Here is a 24,319-nt window from a genome sequence, read left to right as displayed (position 1 = left end):
TTGAGACCAGGAGGCAGAGTCGCAGTCTAACACACTTCTCTGCTCTTCCATTTCAGGAGTTACGTAGTGAAAATCCTATAGTGACGGTGTCTGCCCCCCGACCATCGAAATTATTTAAATCAAAGGTAAACAGAAGAGGAGCTGTGCATAAAAACCTCAAAAAAATTAAAACCACAAGAGCAATAGTGCAAACAAATAGGAGAGTTAAATGTGGACTCTTAAACATCAGAACTCTCTCTTCTAAAGGTGTACTAGTAAATGAACATACCAGATTATGATATTGATTTATTTTGTCTTACTGAAACCTGGCTGGGTGATGGAGAATATGTTAGCCTAAATGAATCCACCCCTCCCAGTCATTAATACTCACATTCCTCGAGGCACAGGCCGAGGAGGTGGAGTTAAAGCTATCTTCGACTCTAGCCTACTAATCAGCTCTAAACCTAAACTAAACTATAACTCATTTGAAAGCCTTATTCTTGGTCTTTCGCACCCAAGCTGGAAATCACTGCAACCAATTCTCTTTGTTATAGTGTACCGAGCACCTGGCCCGTACTCTTTCTTATCTGAATTTGCAGAGATTTTGTCAACTTCGGTCCTTAAAACGGACAAAGTTATTATTGTAGGGGATTTTAATATTCACGTGGACGTTGAGAATGACAGCTTTAGTACTGTGTTTATCTCTCTGTTAGATTCCAGTGGCTTCTCTCAGAGTGTTCATGAACCGACCACACCCTTAACCTTGTTTTGGTGTATGGTATTGAAATTGAACATTTAGTGGTGTTCCCACAGAATCCCTCTTTGTCCGACCACAGTTTGATAACTTTTGAGTTTGTATTGCTGAACTACACAAAAATTTCTATACAAGATGTCTGTCTGATAGTGCTGTAGCTAAATTTAAGGATGTGATTCCATTAGCTCTAAATTCATTATCAAGTCACAAAGTAACAGAGGACTCCTATGCTAATTTCAGTCCCTCCCAAATCAGTCATCTTGTTGATAGTGCTGCAGGCTCGCTGCGAATGAGACTCGACTCTGTAGCCCCTCTAAAAAAGAAAATAATAAAACAAAGACGGTTAGCTCCATGGTATAATACTGAAACTCGCAAATTAAAGCAAATATCGCGGAAACTTGAGAGGAATTGGCGTTCCACCAAACTGGAAAATTCTCGTTTAATTTGGCAAGATAGTCTTAAAACTTATAGGAAGGCCCTCCGTAATGCCAGAGCAGTGTACTACTCATCATTAATAGAGGAAAATAGGAACAACCCCAGGTTTCTTTTCAGCACTGTAGCCAGGCTGACAGAGAGTCACAGCTCTACTGAGCCAAGTATTCCCATAGCTCTCAGTAGTTACGACTTCATGAGCTTCTTTAATGATAAAATTCTAGCTATTAGAGACAAAATTCACCAAGACCTGCCCTCAACTGGCACCAACTTATCTCTAAACTCAGGAACCTTAGAAACAACTGTAGAACCAGATATATGTTTAGACTGTTTTGCTTCCCTCAATCTTTACCAACTAACTTCAATAATTTCTTCATCTAAACCATCAACCTGCCTCTTAGACCTCATCCCGACTAGGTTGCTTAAAGATGTTTTACCCTTAGTCAGCACTTCTATGCTAGATATAATCAATCTATCTTTATCAACAGGGTATGTACCACAGTACTTTAAAGTAGCTGTAATTAAACCTCTTCTGAAAAAGCCCAAACTTGATCCGGATGTTTTAGCCAACTATAGACCTATATCTAACCCTCCATTTCTCTCTAAGTTCCTGGAGAAAGCAGTTGCTAAACAGCTGTGTGACTTTCAATAGAGCAATAGTTTATTTGAGGATTTTCAGTCAGGATTTAGAGCTCAGCACAGAGACAGCACTGGTGAAAATTACTAATGACCTCCTTATTGCATCAGACAAAGGACTTGTCTCTGTACTGGTTTTATTAGATCTTAGTGCTGCATTTGATACCATTGACCATCAGATCCTATTGCAGAGACTGGAACATTTCATTGGCATTAAAAGAACCGCTCTAAGCTGGTTTAAGTCCTATTTATCAGATCGATTTCATGTTTGTACATGTTAACGATGAGTCCTCCATGCATGCCAAAGTTAGTCATGGAGTTCCTCAAGGATCTGTCCTCGGACCAATCCTCTTCACTTTATATATGCTTCCTTTAGGCAATATTATCAGGAAATATTCCATAAGCTTTCATTGTTATGCAGATGATACTCAGTTATATCTATCGATCAAACCAGATGAAACTCATCAGTTAGCTAAACTTCAAATGTGCCTTCAGGATGTTAAAACCTGGATGACCAGTAATTTTCTAACTCAGATAAAACTGAAGTTATTGTTCTGGGGCCTAAGCACCTCCGTGACGCATTATCTAAAGATATAGTTTCCCTTGATGGCATCGCCCTGGCCTCCAGCACCACTGTGACGAATCTTGGAGTTATCTTTGATCAGGACATGTCGTTTAAGTCTCACATTAAGCAAATTTCAAGGACCGCCTTTTTTCACCTACGTAATATTGCGAATATTGCTATCAAGCGCCTCTCCTGTGGAACCAGGTTCCAGTTTGGATTCAGGAGGCAGACACCATCTCCACATTTAAGAGTAGGCTTAAGACTTTCCTCTTTGATAAAGCTTATAGTTAGGGCTGGCTCAGGTGACTCCTGAACCATCCCTTAGTTATGCTGCTATAGGCCTAGACTGCTGGGGGATTTCCTATGATGCACTGAGCTCCTCTCTCCTCTACTTTCTCTCCCTCTGTATGCAACCTCATCCCATTATTGCATGCTACTAACACAACTTCTCCCCTTTCCGGTAGTCTTGTGCTTTCTCGTCCCTCTCCTCTCTCCTCCTATCACTTACTGCAGGTTTTCTGGCTCTGGAGCTGTGGAGTCTGGATCTGTGGCTGCGGGTCACCTGCTGCCCCCGTGTTCCTGCTCGGCACCCTCTACTGCAACGACTATTGTTGCTAGTCCTATTGTTATTATTGTTATTATAATAATTAACATTACGATTGTTATCATTAACACTACTATAAATATCTGTACCATTTTTCATTTAGTCTATAGCAACATCACCTTTACTGTCTGTACCTCTGTGTGTGTATATTGTGTAGTCTGCCTCCCTCCCCTCTCTCTCTCCTTCCATCCCTCTCTTTTTCTCTCTGTTCCTCTCCTGCCCTCTCTCTCTCTCTCTCTCCCGCTCTATCTCTCTCACCCTCTCTCTCCTTCACCCCAACCGGTCGAGGCAGATGGCCGCCCACCCTGAGCCATGGTTCTGCTCGAGGTTTCTGCCTCTTAAAAGAAAGTTTTTCCTTGCCTCTGTCGCCTAGTGCTTGCTCTTGGTGGGAACTGTTGGGCTTCTGTAAATAGCATCATAGAGTATGGTCTAGACCTGCTCTTTTATGAAAAGCGCTGTGAGATAACTGTTGTTGTGATTTGGCGCTATATAAATAAAATTGAACTGAATTGTTTCTATGTTCTTTACTTCTGTAGGTATTTTTCAACAAGTCACTTATGTTGTCTGTGTTATGTTTCATTTTGTGATAGTTCCTCGTGTGTTTCAGTTAGCTGTACTTCCTGTTTTAGTTTGGAGTTAGTCTGCCCTAGCGTCTCTTGTCTTGTTTTACTTCCTGTGCCTGCCCTTGATTGTCTTAGTGGTTTAACCTGTGTGTATTTAGTTTCTCACTCACCTGTGTATTTTAGTGGTTGTCTGTCTTTCACTTATGGCCAGTTCATTTTAGATGTTCCTGTGGATCTTGTGTTTGTCTCTAGTTTCTCCGGTGTTTCTCGTGCTTTTCATGCCCTTGTGGATTTATACTTTTGTTGGACCTTTGGATTTTTAGTGCTTTTGGACTGCTCACACCTAACCACCTGTAAGTTTCTATGTTTTTTGTAATAAACCTCACCAACTCTCCAGTTTCCGTCTCAGTGTCTGCATTTGGGTCCTAACAAGCCTGCCACCTGAACGTAACATACATGGCCACATTGGGTACCAAAGTTTTGGAGTTAAATTATTTTCCTAACATTTATTATTTATTAAAGGTGTCTGACAAGGCATGCTTATCAAATCACTGATCTCCAGATCGAAATTTGTGACAGAGCCGAGTCCTTGATAAGCCCTCAGAGATGTCGGCCATCTAGAAAGCTAAAGACTAAGACACTTTTCTCACGAGTTGGTGGTGACCAAATCAGAGCTCAAAGAGCAGTGAAAATAGGTATTACGTTTGTCATAAACATGGCTCTAAATTAACATTAATGTTGCTTTGTGTCTGCTGCATGTGTATACAGGAAACTATTTGCTAACATGTTAGTTGTAACACCTAACCAGTATGTGTCTGTCACTTTGTTTTCATGTTTCTTTGCCCCCTAGTGGCAAACAATTTCTGAATACAGCTTTATAACAAAAGAGAAACAAGTAACAACTGCAAAAACAACAACTTGCAAAAACAAGAGACATAAAATCACCTTATAATTGTGAAAACCTTTACATACAGAAAGGCTTGTGCAGAGCTAGCTACTCAAATACATAGGTTCACCCAAAGAAAATGCACAGAAGGACAAATCACATACATGAGTCCCTTGGATTCTAGGACACGTCCTGAAGAGACCCACTCTCATGGGCACATATGAACATACTCTATTACCTCCACCTCCCCACACAAATACACAGTGAATCAAAGTATTATTTTCATACCACCTCTTTCATCGAATCTGGGACAGTGTAAAATACTGTATTTAAACACAGCAGAATTGCATCTCTGTGTGCAACAAGATCTGTAATGGTTTGATACCTTGTTTAGAGAGAAAAGGAGGTGAAACTGTCAATGGCAGCCGCTGAGTGTAATCATCATCAGTTTCCTTTTACGGTGGACTGACTGTAACATTACAGAGTTGTTGTTAGCTTGAAATAATCCCGTACTTTGGACACTTCTTCGTCCCTCGCAATTTTCTCTCTCTTCCTCCACTTTGCATAAGAGCGATGATTCAATGAAGCCTCGAAGCCAAGAATTTGCGTTGATGCATTTTAGTAAGTAAATTAATTAATAGATGAATCATTTCAGCCCTATGTAATAATAATACAAAAGTCCAAAAAAAGATAAATTTTCCCCTTGTCTAAAAAAATTTATAAATTATTTAGTTATGCAGATAATACAACTTTTTATTAATGCAGATAATACAACTTTTATTACAAAAGATGGGCATTGATGAAACAGTATTTCTGATGTCACTGCCATGTGTGTTGATTTGTTTGAGGACAAAAGTGGGCAGAGAGGCAAAGAAAGAGGGAGAGAGACAGAAGAGGGTTTTGGCTTATTAGGGTTGGGTATCCATAAGGTTACATAAAAGTGGAATGAGATACCCCGAAGCCCTGCTGTTTCACTCACACAAACTGCATGTGCATGCATGCACACATAACAGCTCCTTTGAAAACATGAGCAAGCGCACACACACACACACACACACACACACACACAGACCACACACTATCCATTAGCAGATCTGTGGATCCATTGTAATAAGTGCAGGCCTAGAGGAAACAGGAAATTGTACAGCCCCAAGGAACCTTGTGCTGAGGTATTACAATAAAAGGTTTCACATCCTAGATGAGTCTATCCCATTCGCTACAGAGAACTGACTGAAGATGATTTTCACATGTCCTTTCTTCTTCCATGTCCTTAAATAATTGATAGTATGCACTACACCCCAGCTGACAGTGGTGAAGTTAAATGTTTTAACTTACTTAGTCAGGTACTAAGTTGGAATTCAAAATTTCATTCTTGTTGCTGCAATTCATCAGACCAAATCTGCACAGATGCTAATTATAGTTAGCAAAGAGCAGTATAAAAACAGTCATGTAGCTGCATCTCGTTTTTTAACCAAAATGAAACTCTGCAAGCCGATGTCTGTGTTCAAAGCTCCACTCTGTTACACCGCTGTGCAACCAAGAGTGTCCCAACAACTCAAACAGAGTGATATATCTTCTCTATAACGTCACGTAAAGTGTCACGTCAATATCAGCAGTTTGCAGTTAAACTTTCATTCCTATAATTTCAATAATTTAAATCATATCAACTTAATTGTTTTGATCCAGAATTTTCAGTATTTGGATAAAAGGTGTAGGTTAGAGGTCTACAGCTGTCATTTTTACGTGTCTATATATATATATATATATATATATATTAATCAACATTGAATATGTGAATATAAGTATCGGATCGGACTTGCTATCAGTAGATACTTGTTATAATGTTAAAGGACTTGGATTAGGGCCAGAAAAACTTAATCATAGCAGAATAAATCAATGACATTGGACTGTAGCCACAGTATAGTCAGATAGTGATCCATAGTGCATACAAGAATGCATACTGTCAATGCGGTCAAGCATTGAACTCCAGTTTATTTCACTCATGACACAAAGCATTGCATTTAGCTGCATTTCAAACCACCTGCTGTCTTTATTCCTCTATAATGTGCAAGAAATACAGCAAGTTTTTTGGACTGAGAAGACAAATATTAATGTTGACACAATGAATAATTGAATCTTTTTATTTCCAATCAGGTGCTTCTCTTACACAGTATGCCACCACTCACCCCTATGCAAACAACTAGCAATTAGCACTTTGCATTTGTATGTTATTATATTTCATTTAGCCTCAGTGGCATTTCTGCTGTTGCTCTTTGTTAGTTTTTTTTCTTCTATTTTGTTAGAACTGAGTGAGACAGTAGAAAGACAGTAAAGATTATGAGAAACAGAAATGGATGACAAAGGTTCAGTTAAATGGCTTGTACCTTAGCCACCAAAGCAAGCAGAGCAGTGCCCCTGCACTTTCTTTGCGGATTCCCTGACTACATTACTGCCCAGTCCATCCAGAGCTATGATAGGATCTCTGATGGCACTGTAGTGGATGATCTTTTTGCAAAGGGGAGTAGGGAAAAGAGATGTAATGCTGCCGAGTTTGATTTACATTGAACGGTGCTAATTAACATCCCCAGAACATTAAGACCTCCCTGTGCCTCCTCTTTCCCTCTCTGTCTCTTTGACTTGCTTCCTCACTCCTTCTGGGTGCATAGCAACAATCTATTGGAGGACGAAAGGCAGATTCAGAGAGCGATGCACAGTAAACAGAGAGACATAGTGGCATGGTTGATGATTGAGGTGAGAGTGAGGGAGAAAGGTCACTCAGACAGAAGCAGTGAAGCAGAGATGGGATTTTTGGTTCAAAAAACTCCCTTATTGCTGCATGAAATGTGCCTTAAGCCGGGAAATCCTGTAGATGACAATACACTGACACTGATGTTCTTCATTGCTTTTCATCCCTTTCTTATTTAGAATAAATAAGGAAAGATGAGAGTACTGGCGGATTTATATAACAGTTTCCCCCCCAATAAAATAAAACTATACACTGTATATCAGGAGCAAACCTGTTAAATCCTTAAAAACTATTTCTTTGGTGACCTAAGTAATTGTGCTTGGGTTTGCATATCCTTTATGCTACAGTAAAGCCCAAAGGGATTCTAAGGCTTTACAAAGGAGCCAGTTGAGATGGAGAGTGGTTATGAATCAGATGACCATTAATGAAGTCTTAAACATAACAGCTTGATTGATTTTTAAATAGTAAAATAAACAGAGGCAGGCAATATTCATGGCATAAAGATCAGTGGATGGCTAGCTAAGTGAAGTAACATTAAGTAAGCACTCAAACTGCCTTTCATATGTACTTTAAAACAGTATTCTTATCCTTTGTTTTCCTTTGGCTTGCAGTGACTGTGGGCTCAGTGACCTAATTTTCATTTTGATCAGTAATAATGACTAAAATGTCCACACAGCCACACCATGTAAAGAGTTTATGTTTAGTTAATAATTAGGGCTGGGCATGCGTTATTATCGCGTTAACGTATTAATTAACACCAACAATTATTTTATCACGTTAACGCTGTTTTTATTATTATTAAGTCTGTTGCTCACTGGCTCTGAATACACATACAGTTAAACGATGGGTCACAGGAGGGGTGGGATGTTGATCAGCCTGCAAATCACCCACCCAAACAAGCAGCGGCGGTGGGAGGCTACGCTGGATGCAGCGTGTGGGAGAAGTAGATAAACAAAAGCAAGACAAGCAATCAAATGCCATAGCGAAGTGGATAGCTACACGCTGCATGCTGTGTTTTTTGTGTAAGTCACAAGATCGCTGACGTAATTGCTGACGTAATCTGCACTCTGCGCATGCGTTGGCGTCTGTAGCTACCTGTCGGAAGCTCCGTCTTAAACCGGACTCTTATCCAGTTTTAATCCACACTTTTTCGTTACATTTTTTATATCCTTTTTATTTAACTTAAGTTTTTAATATAAGTTTTACGTGGGTTAAGGATTTTAGTCGTCCGACATGGATTTTAAGCTAGATGACGTAAAAACGCTATCAACGCTACTGACCACAACAAAGCTCCGGCGGCTATGCTAGCTGAGATAACTCTGCCCCAAGAGGACTGCACACCTCTTAAGAAAGCGAACAAAAAGATTGCTGACCTTATGGAAGACATCCAACGACTTTCAGAGGAACTCAAAGAGAAAGATTCCCTGCTGACTGGCTTTATGGATGTGGCTTCAGTAGAAGCCAAACAGATTGTTTCTCTTAGCGCAACCGCCAACATCCAGGACATCGTGCTATGGGACCCGTCTAGCCTTCCCAGGCTTTCCTCCTGCTCAACTCCGAAGCATCAGTCAACCTGGGCTGAAGTGGTGGTCCGTGGCTGCAAGAGAGGCTCGGATGGGTCTACCTCTCCTCCGTACATCGGCCTCTCCAACCGCTATGCAGCCCTGTCTAACGACACTCCGGTCCATCCAGCGGCTGCACCTGTGGCTTCGAGTCTCCCTGATACGGATCTCTTTCGGCGGACAGTACCTGCCGACACTGTTGCATCTCCCGCGCTGGGCCGCCGGTCTGCCGAAACAACCGGCCGACTTCACCCAAACATACAGGGCTCAGAAATCTTAGCTGCTCACATACAGCATGTGGTGCGGTCCACACATGACTTACGTGAATGACTAATCATTCATGTAGAACACCTGGACACACCACCGGTTACTGAACAGATCTCTGCCTCACTGCCACAAACAACTGTCTCCACCTGCTGGCATGTAAAGCCGTCTGCTCCCAGCGCTGTTCCAAAGACTTCTATTCCTGTCATCATCACGCATAGACCAGACCAGTAAACCGAAATGTGCACATCCCACACAGAAATAATAGTAATCTCTTAAGGATTAGGACAACTGCACCAACTCCAGCACCTAGAACAAACTCATTTAAAATGGCTCTCTTCAATGTGAGATCACTGTCAAGTAAGACTTTTATTTTAAATGATTTTATCTTGTCTGCAAATCTAGATTTTATGTTTTTAACTGAACCATGGTTGCAAATGAATGACTATAGCCAGCTAGCTGAACTGTGTCCGCCTCAATATGATTGTTTTAGTCAACAGTCAACCGAGGGTCAGTGGTCGTGGTGGTGGGCTAGTGAGCGTGTATAGGAAAAATTTAAAATGTCATCAAGTATGCTGTGATGAATTTAACTCCTTTGAAGTTCTCACTCTTAAACTTGGAGGGCTGCAACCTATCATATTTGTTATAATTTATCGCCCCCCAAAACCGCCTGGAGGATTTTTATCAGAACTTCCTGAATTTTTATCTACTCTGGTTTTAAATTATGACAGAATTGTTCTTTGTGGCGATTTTAATATTCATGTTGATGACCCTACCAACTGACTTTTTAAATATGGCCACTTCTTTTAACTTCAAACAACATGTCAAAGGGCAAACACATAACCGTGGTCATACACTGGATTGGTTTTTACCCTGGGTGTCAGCATTTCCTCTGTGGAATTAGTGGACATGACCATATCTGACCACAGATGTCTTGTTTTTAGCTGCGATTCGCCTGTTACTCATGCCGCCTCACCAAGCTCCGTGTGTTCTCGCATCTTTAATGAACAAAGTGTTTCAAAGTTTTGCGCATTCATTGTCATCACTAAATATTACTGCTCCTCTAAAGGTTAGGCCTATGTCTAAAGCTAGTAAGCAACCCTGGATAAATGACTGCATTCACAGCCTAAAAAGGGAATGCAGGAAAGCAAAGCGCAGATGGAAAAAATCCAGTCTCCAAGTCCATTACATCAGTCTGAAGGATTTATTAATTAACTACAATAACATGGTTAAGGATGCGAGAACACACTATTTTTCTGAACTCATTACTACACATAAACACAATCCCAGGTTTCTGTTTAAGACTGTGGATCAGCTGGTAAACCTAACCCCTCCTTGTGCCTCAGCTGGAAGTAATGATGACTGTGAATTGTTTTTATCTTATTTTACCAATAAGGTGGTGTCAATCGGAGCCTCTATTACCCCCGCGGCCTCTTACTCAGAGGTTCCTCACCAGCAACAAGAGAGTTTTAACCAGTTTTATCCCAACGACTTGTCTGAGCTTTCAAAAACAGTATCACAAATGAGTGTCCTCCAGCCCACTTGATGTAATACCTACAAAGTTTTTCTGAAAGTAATAGATTCTGTTGGGCCCCATTTGATCTCTGTTTTTAACAGCTCCCTATCTACTGGTTGTGTCCCGGATTATTTTAAAACGGCTTGCGTGAACCCACTTTTAAAGAAACCTGGTTTAGATCCCTCCCTCCCACAAAATTTTAGACCAATTTCAAAACTGCCTTTTATTGCAAATATTCTAGAAAGAATTGTGTCCAAACAGCTGCTCACTGTACTGGAAAATAACAAATTATTTGAAAAGTTTCAGTCTGGTTTCAGGAAGTACCACAGCACTGAGACTGCCCTGCTTAAAGTCACCATTGACCTTTTAATGTCTGCTGATGAAGGCATGTGCTCAGTCCTGGTACTCCTGGACCTTAGCGCTGCTTTTGACAACATTGATCACAACATCATGTTAGACAGACTGAGGCACTGGGTGGGGATCTCTGGTACTGCCCTAGAATGGTTTTCATCCTACCTGTCAAATAGGAAGTTTTGCGTGTCTGTAAACAACTATGTCTCTTCGTTCTGTCCAGTTAAATATGGTGTGCCTCAGGGGTCGGTCTTAGGACCCATTTTGTTTTCCTTGTATCTGCTTCCCCTTGGACATATTATCCATAAACATGGCATTTCTTTTCATATTTATGCTGATGACACACAAATATACTTGCCCGTCAGATCCACAGACCCTGGAATGCTGCTGTATTCACTTAACAACTGCCTTTGCGAAGTTAAAAAATGGATGTCAAATAATTTCCTCCAGCTGAACTCAGACAAAACAGAAATCCTGGTCATTGGGTCCCAGCAGATACTGCCATCTGCTGGTTCCCTAGTAAATCACATTAAGCCTGTGGCAAAGAACCTTGGTGTTTGGTTTGATAGTAATTTAAATTTTGAGCAGCACACCACAAAGCTTGTTCAATCATGTTTTTATCAACTTAGAAATATAGCAAAAATTCGATCTACGTTAACTTTTAAGGACACCGAGACCATTTTACACGCCTTCGTCTCATCACGCCTGGATTATTGCAACAGCCTTTTCACCTGTTTAACCCAAAAATCTATTGATCGACTCCAGACTGTCCAGAACTCAGCTGCCAGGCTTTTAACCAGAACAAAGAAATATGACCACATTACTCCTATTTTAGCTTCATTACACTGGCTCCCAGTATGTTTTAGAATTGACTGTAAAATTCTATTGATCACTTTTAAAGCTCTTCATGGCCTCTCGCCTTGTTATATTTCTGAACTTTTAGTCCCATACACACCAGCACATACCTTGAAATCCTCGGGCAGAGGTCTGTTGTCTGTTCCAGAGTCTCGACTGAAAACTAAAGGGGACAGAGCGTTTGCTGTCAGGGCCCCGAGGCTCTGGAACAGCCTGCCCGAGGAAATCGGGGTCAGCTGAGTCAGTGAACTCTTTTTTATTTTTTAAAATTTTTTTTTTAGTCAGTGAACTCTTAAGTCCCTTCTTAAAACATACTTTTATAGGAGAGCCTTTCCCGATCTTATTTGACTTTTATTTTATTTTATCCCTTTTATTCTATTTTACTAATTTTATATTTATCTTAAACGTGTATTTTAGTCTTTTCTTTTCTTTATCTTGTATTGTTTTTTGGGTATTATTGTCTTTACACTTGTTAAAGCACTTTGTAACTTCTTTTTGAAAAGTGCTCTACAAATAAAGATTATTATTTTTATTATTATTTGGGAAGATGTCAGTCTTAGAAACTTTCTTAAAATCACAATGTAGTCACCACATCACCTCACTCTACAGCAGTGGTTCTTAACCTGGGGGTCGGACACCCCTGGGGGTCGCGAGAATGCTGCTATAGACACAAAAATAGAAAACAAATAAGTAGACGGATTATAGCTGTGAATGGAATCACTTTGGGTGGACACTGTAAATATTTTGCACTGTTTAATCCAGCAGGTGGTGGTAATGCCAACCGCTATAAAACGACAAAGAAGATTCAGGCCCCGATCAGACACAAAGCGCTTTGTAGGTTCGAAAACGCGAGGCGCACAGCAATGGCTTTTTTGGTTGAATTTAGAAAAAAGCAAAGCGCTGCCAAACGGAGGGCGCCTGCTCTGGCATTGTTTTGAGTGTGTGAAGTGTACAAACACGCAGAAGACAGGGAAACTGAGATCCGTGTGTGCACATGAGACCCTCAGAAAGGGGAGACACTGCTGGTAGTAGCCATAGACTGTATATAAAAATGGACGTAGCATCCGTGACGTCACCCATTGGTTTCTGAAGAGCCGTTTTGAAGCTCAAAATTGGCGGAGCTGGCCGGCGCCATCTTGGCAACATGTCACCGCGCGTCACTCCCGGATAACCAAAAATGGGCAAAGAGGCGGGTCGTAGGTGGAGCTGAGGTGACATGTTGCTGAAACCACTCCTGCCTAGCTCAACATGACCGAGTTAGCCCATGCTAAGGAGCAAATGCTACATGCTACTCTGCGGTGCTGTACAGTGGAGGATGGAACCTGTGGCTGGTTGTTACCAGTTTACCAACATTACCAGCAACAGTCAAGGTAAGACACTGGAAACTATTAAAATAACTCACATATCTGTTATTGACATTATACTTCACAAGGTTTTAAATGTGGTAACGTTAACGTCATTTTGCAACACTAAAGTTAGATTTTGTTGAGACCAACGTCAACAGTTAACTTAACGATGACGTTAACTATGAATCAGTTATTAATTACCTTAAGTTTACTTAACGTTACAGCTCAAACAAACAATTTCAAGCAAATCAATTTACATACCGTTGGTTACGAGCGGTTACGAGTCGTTTATTTGGATGTCACCTCAGTATGTTACTTGTAATAAATGTAATAAGCTAGCAGTAGAGTCCTCAGTTACATGATGGAAGCTGTATATCTTGTAAAACGTTAGCCATGGCTGCTATCACGTTAATTAATTCCCCACACAGCTATATTGAGTAACACTGCTGCTGTCGGCAGGGCTGTGTGGGATTATTGTCTGGAATAGGACACTTGAGAGAGAAAGGTACTTTTTATATTTGTCACAAGATTCTTGTTGAGGTTCTGATGCCTCCACATCTGCTACTCAAAGCTTAAACTTTGAGTCTAAAATAACGTTGCTAGTCTTGGCTACTGGACATTTGACAGCTGATATAAAATTTAAAAGGACAACACAAAAACATTTAAAGAGTCTCCCTTGTTCCATTTTCTCCCACTTAAGTGACATAATAGTGCTGTCAACATTAAAACACTGAGGCATCTCTGAGGACCATCTCAAAAAATTTGAATACTGGGGAAAAGTTCATTGTGAGCACCAGAACCAGACTGAGAGTTAATTAGCGGATTAGAGCGCACTTCTCCAGTTATTTCTGTATAATTTATAATACAGAAATGTATTTTTATTCTAAAATGTTTATACATTTTGAGATAGTGGAGTTTTTATTTCCATGAGCTGTAAACCCTAATCATCAAGATGAAAGCAAAAAGGGTTTGAAATGCTTCGCTTTGTGTAATGAATCTAGAATATATCAAAGATTCACTTTTTGAATTAAATTACATTACAAAATTAACTTCACCACAATATTCTATTTATTAAAGAATCATCTGTATTTACTTTATATTTTTTATCACCTGAAGAATTTATTACACATTTTCCTCCCAGAGTCACACTGTGGATCAGATGTCCCACCTGGTGCCAGAGAGCTGCAGAGACCTGGAGTCCTCATTGTGCTGATGGGGTGGACTGACGTGGAAAGGCGTTCTCTCCTTCTGTTTACTTTGAGTTTTAAATATTGTCCATATTTGTATCATAGATCCATTTAAAAATATATATGGTTTATGGTTCACTTGTAATAAATTCTATATATATTAGCACTCCCTGTCTTTACTACTTACTGAAAGGCAAATCGTATACCACAGATAAAACATGAAACATTAAAGCTGAATTCTTGCTTAAGAACATCAGTCTAGTATAAGTTAAAAAGTGAAAATACTCCCAACATGTTTCACATGAAATGTTGAAAAGTAATTATATAGTGTATTTCTGTGTGTGCAAGAGTATTTTTACTTTATACTTTAAGATAAATAAGGAGCCATACACCCAGTACCCATATACTGTATAACAGAGCCTGAAGTTTGTGAAGAGTGCCTTGTTTGCTGCTCTGATATAAGTCTAGTTTAAACACATACACAAAGAATGATCTGCACAAAGTAATTATGAATCCCACTAGGTGGTTTTTATTGTGACCTTGCAAACTGAGGTCTCAGAGCTGACCGAATGCACATGTAGTAAATAGGTGAGTCTATACAATGTAAACCACACAAGAGCTTCTCAGAGGTCGCAATAAATGACACCTCCTACAGGGCTTCAAAACTATTCAATGTGCAGATAATTCTTTGTTTTTCACTACAGAGTAACTTCTCAGTCAATCTCACATTTGTCTCTTAAAGAAATGTCAAAATAAAACAGTATACAACATTAACCTTTAATTTTTTACTTTCTACTAACATATATGCAAAATGTTAGCCTATAAATAACATCTTAATATTTTCATTTACAGCTGTTAACTATAATAAGTTTAGATCAGACTATTTAAAATTAAAATATGAAACTGATGATGAATGAAGAATGATTTTATTATGTATAATTAGTCTGATACACTTTATAACAAAGTAGTTTAATAAATTAAACTCTTGTCTTGCATTCACGAAAACATCAATATTAAAAGGCTACAAATGTAAAAGTAGTTTTGTATGACTTGAAATGTGTTGAGTTATTATAATGATAGAATCTGTTGATAAGAACCCAGTGTCATAATTTCATGTCAGTAGTGTTCAGGTGTTGTGAGTAAAAAGAAAAGCAGGAGCTGAAGAGCTGGAAGCTGGAACTGTTCTCTCCTGTAGAGCTGGACACGGCTAATCACATCTGGAGGGTTCTGCAATCAGCTCCTCTGGCACCTGTAAAGACAACAATGGGTAGACAGTTGAGCAGCTTCTTCCAAAGAGCCATAAAGCTGCTGAACTCTGAGATCGCCTCAGCATGAAAACCTCTCTGGCATGTGATGTCTGGCAATGTGAAATACACTGTTTCCTAATATGTGCAATATACGGTTTTCTGCTGGACACTGTGCAACAATAACTACTCAAGTCAGATCTTATTGAACGTTTATTATAAGGATCTTATCTTTCCTATTGAACTGTACTACCTTTTTTGGCAAATTCTAACCCACCAAACAAACTCAGAGGCGGCTCACACACACCTAATTTCTTGCCTTAACTAAACCATCGCCCTAGTTACAGCCCAGCTACCTGTCTGCAGGCATAATGCACATTATATGCTGACAAAAAAGGTGGATGCACATCTCTGCAGGTAGCCTACAACAGCTGTTCTGCCGAATTATGCATCCACCTCTTAAGCTCCTTATCAGAAACGTCGCTGATCAAACACCGTTATCACCTCAGATTGTTTGCTGAATCTCAAGGAATGCTACATCTACTAAGTCTAATAACTTACTGATGACTAAACTTCCTTTAATATGTACTTCGAATCAATCATCCCCACTGACGAACCCCACAAAGAATAGTATAACGTTATCGTTTTTAAACAGTAACGTTCAGGCAGAACTCCGCAGCTGCTCCCCCCTTGGCTCTCTGCCTTTAAACCCTTCGTGTCCATCGGGATCAGGTACAGCCACTTATAATAGTATTTGACTAGTATCTAACTGAACAGTGATTCCGTTACAGGACGTAGCTAAATCTCACATCGCCCGTCAGTAAAAGTTACCGTAAACATAACGGCAGCTAACTGAGAGCTGAGCCTTTACTTACAACTTCACACAGAAGCCTTTTCTTCAAAGCATTATCACCCTAATGTCTAACACTAAAGTTAATCTAATGCATTTTGGCTTCTCCCTTCTTGCTGACTTGTCTTTGACTGATTAAAAGCTGCGGTTAGAACACACTAACTTACTTAACGTTGCTTACACTAATGGCTAATTAGCGTAACGAGCTAACGTTAAGCTAACAAGCTATATGCCGACAGCGATACCTGTTAAATGTTAACACATAAATAAAACACAGGAATTTCACTCACCAAGTAGAACACGGATTTCCTGGAGGTTCTCTCTCCAATGAACTGCACAGCCTGCCATTATTCATCCGGTGTCTGCATGTAGAAATGTCCTAAAGGCTCCGACAGGCTGAGCCTCAGAGCTCCGTGTAGCTGAGTGAGGCTAACAGACGGCGGACCGAGTGCCAACAGTGGCAGCGGCTAATGGCGCCTGTCAATCAAAGCGGCCACGCCCCTAATAATGCAGAACTTTAAGGCTTAATATAACTTAAACAGGTGAGTTGTAAAAAAATTCACCCCCCTCACAGCTGTCACGAAGGGCAAACTTAGTGATATGCACTAAAACCATTTTTTCAACCAGGCTGTAAACATGTTTTATTCTGCTGTAAAGTTGGGCTTTTTAACATGGGGGTCAATGGAGATTGACTCCCTTCTGCAGCCAGCCTCAAGTGGCCACTCGATGAATTGCAGTTTCAGATACTTCCGCATTGGTATCGGAAGTGAGAGCCGGAGGTTACCGCTTGGTAGTAGCCTACCACCAGCTGGTCCAGGGGCTTCGTCTTAATCAGGCATGTGATTGGCAAAGGGCAAAAAAGCAGGAAAATATACTGAGACCACCCGACACCCTGATTAAACTGGCGGCGGCTCTAACATGCTAGGTAAAGCAGGACCCATGACAATAAGTTATTTAATGGATGTGTTGCAGTGGGAATCAAAGACAAGGGTCTAATCCACTGCGCCATCGCAACCTCTCTATAATAATTATTATTTTGTATTCATTTTTACCAAAGGTCAACAGCTAAATGTGCAACATGAAATAATTGAGTCTATAACTAAATAATGTAACTACTAACTTTCAAATTAGTTCAGTTAATAGATGATTTTTAATGAATAAGAGACAGCAGCAAAGGTTGTTGCCTGTTTAAGACCTGGTGGCCTGACTGTTAAAGAAACACTTCAAACAGCTGATCAGCCTCTATCTGTTGGAAACTGTAGGAAAAAGTTTGACACTTTGAAACTCTAGCAGCGGGCGTGTGTGCGTGAGACGACTGCGACAGTTTCACGGGATCGCGCCAGTCACACAGAAGTCGTTGCCATGGTTACCTCGCGGAGCGCTTGTTTGCCTGTTGATGAGCAGCGCGGAGCGACCCGTGTGAAAAGGCCTTATATTGCCTAAACCTTGTCACAACCAATCACAAGAAATTAATTAATAACGTGCCAAAAACCTTAATATAAGGACGTCTTAAAAAGCAACCATTCACACAGCAAAGCGTACTAAGTGGCTACATGAGTGATCAGTAGACAACAAAGTCAAAGTAAACATTAGACATTCCCAATTTATCTGATCCTTATTGTCAACTCAGTGTTGGGCAAGTTACTCAGAAATAATATTACCTACTAGTTACTTGGCATAGGATAGACCTACTCCTTAAAAAAGTAATATTAGCTACACTACTACTGGGTGATTAGTTTCACAAGTTCACGAGTTTCACGTTGCTGTGTTGCTTTAGCTGATGCTTCAATTAGCCTAAGTAGAACTGTAGAACTGTTCGCGGTTGAAAACTTTTTGCTGGTCGCACAAAGTTTACAACGGAAGACAATGTTCTTTGCATCTTAGACTGTGACACAGTAATGGCAATGACGTTACTTACAGCTGTCGAAAATACCTCTCTTCCTGTTCTCCAGTTGTCCTTTAGCTTCTTGGCTAACAGCTGACTTTAACAACATAAGGTCCGGGGCTGCTGAGCTGCAGCGCGGTCGCGCATTCACGTCGGGATAGTGCGTTCAGCAGCGCAGCCTTACTTGGATTAGTAACTGTAATAATACAACTGTTTTGGAAATGGTAATCCGTTACATTACTCTTTACTGGGAAAAGTAATTTTGCAGTAGACCTATTACTGCCCAACACGTTACGTACCACTGATGCGCGAGAGCGCCTGTGGTACACACGCAGGTGTGGAATTGGCAGCTGAGCGTTAACGAACTTAGAAAGGAAGAAAACTTTACACACGTCAACCTAGATCCTTTCCATTTCACTAGGCCAGTTCCTGTACCTCCCCCCACCTTCTTTTTTTTTTATTACAGATCTGCATGATTCATGTGCATCTCATTTTCAGGTCGGAAAATCTGGAATTCCAGATTATTCCGGAAAAATCACATCCCTGCTTAATGATGGTTTAAGGCGTATTTTAGGATGAGTCAGGGCCAGTTTGTTGCAGTCTCCAGATAATCTAAGCAACTGTAAACTTCCGTCAGCACAACTGCGGGCTCGTCTCTTCATTCATTAGATTGGACAATGGGAAAATAACACGAATGACATCGGACACGAATTGAATTTTTTTTTTTTGCGAAATATTTTCAACTTCAAAAAGGGGTTGGACTGCCAGAAAGGTTAAGAACCCCTGCTCCACAGGGACACTTGCTAGTGTATTATGCTGCTCCCTGATAAAAGAAAAATGTTTCTGCTGATACCTGTTCAGAAAAAAAAACAAGAAAACAGACACACACAACATTTATAACCTGTTGTTCAGAAGGTGCCTGTTATGATGGTGGCTCTGGACTCTGGACAAGCTAGGTAAAAGGTACTCCCTTTTCATATTTGATTACTTCGGCTTTAACTAAATAACTAACTTGTGTAGCTAACAATAGCAATATAAACATATATAAGTTGTCAACTGAGAAACTGTTATAGACAAAATAACCAAATGTGTCTGTTTCTGTCTACTATATACTGTCTAATATTTGGCTAACATTATTGCAAAAATCTTGTGAATCCAAACCTGCCAAACAGAGATTTACAAAGGGTTTAATGTGAAGATGTCTATAGCTATAATCCATCATTTACATATTAGATTGGGTTTGGTTATTTGTGAAGACCATATCTCAAAATTATATGGTAAATCTTTACTATGCCCATACTTCGTTATAAGGTAATGTCAACGTTCACAATATTCACTTTAGTGTAATTTAGTGTTAACTAAGTAATTTATGTTATCATTAGGTATGAGTGGAGATTTTCTGAACTGCCTTAACTTCAATCTTGTATGGTTACCTGTAGGGGTGGGAATCACCATGGGCCTCACAATATGATACTCATGTTACAATATGATATTATTGCGATTTTAAAAATTATGCGATATGCTGAGTATTGTGATAACATATTTGAGATTTATTACCTTGTTAACAACTATAAATCATGTTCCCAAAGTACAATAACTTTCTTATTTTAGTACCAAAAACAAAATTTTTGTGGTTGCAATATTATTAATTGTTTTGAAGAAGATACGAGATTGATACGTATAGTCCATGTATTGATATAATATTGTCATGCAAAACATTGCAATACTATGGTACCCTGGTGTGACCCACCACCACCATGCCTGAGTGTCTTGGTTGAGACAGGTATTGATTTCTGCTTTTTTTTATATCTGTCAGTTCTCACCTCAGTGTGTTCAGTGTTCACACCACACCTGTAGTAACAATTTCCACAACCTTAACAACGTTGATTTTACTGCCTCAAACCTTTAAATTACCAACATCAAGCTCTTAGTTATAGGGATACACCAAATGTTCGGTCACCGAAATTAATCGGCCGAAAATAGCAAAAGAAAAAGCACTTTCGGTGTTCGGCCTAATACGTCAAAAGACTGAACAAATTTTACCGAACAATTACGTTGACATGTTGCCAGTGTGGAAGCATTTTAAGGTGTCTGAGAAAGACGTAAAAATTGCCGTTTGCAGACACTGTTCTGCTGAATTGTCTCCTAGCACATCCACTCAATCTGTGGCTGACTTCTTAGAAAAGGCAACAAATGGTCTGACCCGCTTTGAGTGTTTGTGTCACTCATTTCTGAGAAGGCGATTAAGCTAGCCGCACCTAAATTTCGAATGCACACGTATTCAAGCCATTATGGTAAATCAGAGACATTTTAGAGGAGACATGCCACTCCATCACATCCTCAATACAACTCTATGGGTAAAGCCCATAACGGCAAACATGGTGGTTATCCCACCCCTCCCGCTAGAAAGCCAATCGTGAGCCAAAAAAACAGCCAAAGCGGGAATCATATTTCAGCCAATCGTGTGGTTCCACTGACGTAAGGGTCTGTTTTACTTCTACTGCGCATGCGCGGAAGAGGTGACGCATGCTTAGTAGAAGTACAACTGGTCGGGAAAAAGGTTTTTTAAACCTTATTTTGGGGCAAATTCATCAAACTTTTTCAGCGATTTTTATCTGATTTTACTGCTGATTCTAGTCATGTAGTTTTTATGTCCCGTGACCAGTGAAAGTGCAGTTCTGGCTCTCTCCCCATTCATTCAGATAGGACCCTGGTCTTGTTAGTCCGAAACAGCTGCCTGGAGGCATTGCCAAGATGGCGGCTGAGTGGCATGACTTGTCTATAACGACTTTGGGTAAAGCCACTGAAATAGTCCAGTGCGAGCTGACAGGCAGGTTAGGTCATTTTCTCTCTTTACAAAGACAAGTGTTACAGTGGGAGACCTACCTGAAGACAGTCTGTGAAGTCTTCATGTTACGTGATACAAGAACCACATACAACATCAAATTGGATCGGACTTCATGAATTTAGCGCAAGGAGGATACACATGTGACAACGTCAGGTTTTTAAAATAAGGTGTCTGTAATGTAAGGAAAAAAGATTAATTGGATTATTTTCACAGAAAGTGTAAAACATATTACATGTGTACATTAAAAGTAAATTGACACATGTAATTTACTTGACTGGACCCTCTTAAATCGTATCATTTCACCCAGAATATTAAAAATTCAAGAATATTTAAGGACGGTACATCAAGGTTATTACAGGGGGCCTATTTGGCTACAAATATACAGCCAACACAAGCAGTACCATGTTACTTTGGGGAAAAAAAACTCACTACAGCGGCACATTTTCAGCACTATGGTTTTCCAGGTCCTTAGACAAAAATTAGTTGAACAAGTTGAACATACTGCTTAAAGCTATACCTATATGGCCTCGGCAACCCTTCGCAAACCCTAATGCTTTGTGGTCACGACAAACAATCTGTTTTATATTTTAAGATATTAAATAACTAAGAAAGAAAAGGTTGGACTCCATGAGCACCCCAGCTCACTCTGCAGATTCCATTTATTCTATTCTATTTTCCTTTGTGTTTCTGTATTTCTGAAAAACCCTAATTTTGTTTCTCTCTCTCTCACACACACACACACACACACACACACCCCTCACCGAGTGAATATAAAAAGACCTGTCCATCCTTTGTTGCCACCAACTCCACATCAATGTGTGCACACAGAAATATTGCAGGAGGAACAAAGAAACAACCGAGAGCTGCCAATGCGTTGAACACTGAGCCCCCTGTTCAGGGCATAATGCTACAAATTACACTCAAGGATAAAATTTGTAAAAGTTTTGTTAATCCATCCAAGTACATTTCACAGTAGAATATGTATCTTCATAAATCATTTCAGGGCTGGCAAGTGTGAGTGCAAGGCAGCACAACCCCAATAAAATCTGCACCTACAGGCACAGCCAGAGTGAGAGAGTACAGGGGAGAAGCGTGATGGAAGGGTGAGTGAGAGCTCTCATGCCTACAAGCTGATATCATGTGGGCCTAGTTAGTGACAACACATTTACATATTAATTTCCTACACATACTACTAGCAGAAAATAATCTAATATATAATTAGTGGTATAGATTTCTCTATTGACCAATATGTAGCACAAACATGCCCCCAAAAAGATATTCAGATGGGTTCAAATTAAATCTATTATTAGAGTGTACCTCCATCTTCCCCCTCCATTTTACATCTCCCCCAATGGAAAACATACGTAATATGGGGGAAGACCACAAATCTAAGAACAACACAGCTTCGTGGGAAAGAAGAGAACATGCAGAGCATGTTAATGGTGATGGGATTGTACGCATAATAAGATATGTATGGGCAGTACACTCAACTTGCACTGCATTAATATGAATGAGCTGCACCCATGTAAGACTTAAATCCCACAAAAAGCTTCTCATGTGAAAGAAACAAATGCCACTGCCTGTTATTCAACCAACAGCCTAGATTGGTTACACCTCTACAGGCATAAAAATCATCATCAGCCTCCTTTTTCTTACCCATAAATATCTGACCGAGCAAAGACAACCTGTACCAGAGCATATGTGCGTGACAGGTTGATACACACGCACACGCACACACGCACGCATGCACGCACGCAAGCACCAGCTGAGGCCGCAAGACCAACTGTGTAATTATACGTGTGTAATTGCATCCTCACTAATCTTACACAATACATGCAGTGAAAGAGAGACTGCTAGAGAGAGAGAGAGAGAGAACGGCAGGTAGAGGAGGGAAAGATGGATGTAAGAAACACCGTCACCTCCCCTGTCTCATGAGACAGCAAGCCATACCTTGCGCCTGCGGTCCCTGGATCGATTCCTCTTTTTTATCTTTTCCTCCTCCTTCTCCCTCTGCTCTTGGGCGGCAGCCTCCGCAAGGTCCTTGGTCTTGCGGAGCTGCTTGGCGGCTTGTGCCATGGTGCCGCTGCTACTGCTGCTGCTGCTCCTACAGTCAACGTTGCTCCAGCCCTCCTCTCGTTTGTGCTACCACCAGTTGTCCCTGTTTCCTCTTCCTGTGTCCCTCTGTCCCCCGAGCCCTGGCACTTACTACCTCTTTTCTGGTGGCCACCACGACATGTGTGTGTATAAGGCAAGCAGTGGGACAAATATCTGTGTCCAGATATTTGCGCGTATGTGGATGATATTGATGCTACAGCAGCCACAAGACAGGCTCCAGCAGCCACAAAGAAAGATGCTACAGCTAGTGGTGCTGATGCTGCTGCCTGTGCCGCGGCTGCTACTCATCCAGTCTGCTTGTACTGCGCTGAATTGCCTCCCATCCCCCTTCTTTCTCTCCTACCTTCTTCCCTTCTCTCCTCTCTCCTCCCTCTGCTTGCACAGACCAGTCACGCAGTCCTGTATTCAGCACGGTGGGGATCCTGCTGCAGAGCTCCCTCTTTTTATCTGTCAAATGTCCCCCTTCTTCCCGCTGCTCTGTCTCTTTCTCCAGGTTTCTCCTCTGCAAGACGCCTTTTTTTCACAGCAGCTGTTGTTGCGTCTTGCATAAGTGAGGTACAAAAGATGATGTTGCCAAAGCCGTGGAATGCCTCAAATTATTTTCTTCTCACGTCTCTCTTCTCTCTGTCCATGGCTTTTCCATGGCACCTCCCTCCTAGGAACAAATGGAGAGAAAACAGTAGAGAGAGAGATGGAAGCTTGTAAAATAGGAATGGACATCACCTTTTACCTAATACACAGTATTGGAGTGTTTGTTCTAATGTGGCAAGATTCAGCTTGGTGACTTTTTGACAACCAAAGGTTGACGTTATGGCGGCAGGAAACATGGTGCCAAACATTAAAATCTACACCAGCCAGCTTCCCTCACATTTTAGTGTCAGAAGCAGACAGGCAGAAAAACATCAACAACATGAATGCTTCATAAAAACTGCATGTACTCCTTCTCCCCTCCCCTTTCATTCCACCACTGTCCCTCTTTCCATCATATCAGGTGGGCATGTATGACTGTTTGATGCTGCAATTCAGTAGCAAGATGGTGTTCGGTCTATCTTTTGATGTCCATGACACCAATCTCTGTAACACCTACAACTTTTAATAATAATTTCAATTAGTCTCTTACATCATTTGTCA

At 40.6% G+C, this 24,319-nt stretch overlaps 1 protein-coding gene across 5 annotated transcripts in view; it reads right to left on the bottom strand.

Moving 5' to 3' along the window:
- Window positions 1–23,821, bottom strand: part of LOC119914774 (ankyrin-1-like) — a 100,278-nt gene extending 76,457 nt beyond the window's left edge. For 3 of the 5 annotated variants that reach the window (XM_038734274.1, XM_038734276.1, XM_038734277.1), the window contains exon 1: window positions 23,024–23,820. In XM_038734274.1, the coding sequence (XP_038590202.1) occupies window positions 23,024–23,149 (126 nt within the window). In that variant the 5' untranslated portion in view covers window positions 23,150–23,820. Of the gene's footprint in view, window positions 1–23,023 lie in introns of all 5 variants that reach the window. The other 2 variants (XM_038734273.1, XM_038734275.1) reach the window with 1 other exon arrangement.
- Between the last annotated feature and the right edge of the window lie 498 nt (window positions 23,822–24,319).

Source organism: Micropterus salmoides, unplaced genomic scaffold (genome assembly GCF_014851395.1).
Source record: "Micropterus salmoides isolate LMB-PRFRI ecotype aquatic unplaced genomic scaffold, ASM1485139v1 Ms_hic_scaffold_20, whole genome shotgun sequence".
Taxonomy (NCBI): Eukaryota; Metazoa; Chordata; class Actinopteri; order Centrarchiformes; family Centrarchidae; genus Micropterus; species Micropterus salmoides.
Note: the sequence above shows the minus strand (reverse complement) of the source record. Positions and strands in the feature narration are given on the sequence as shown.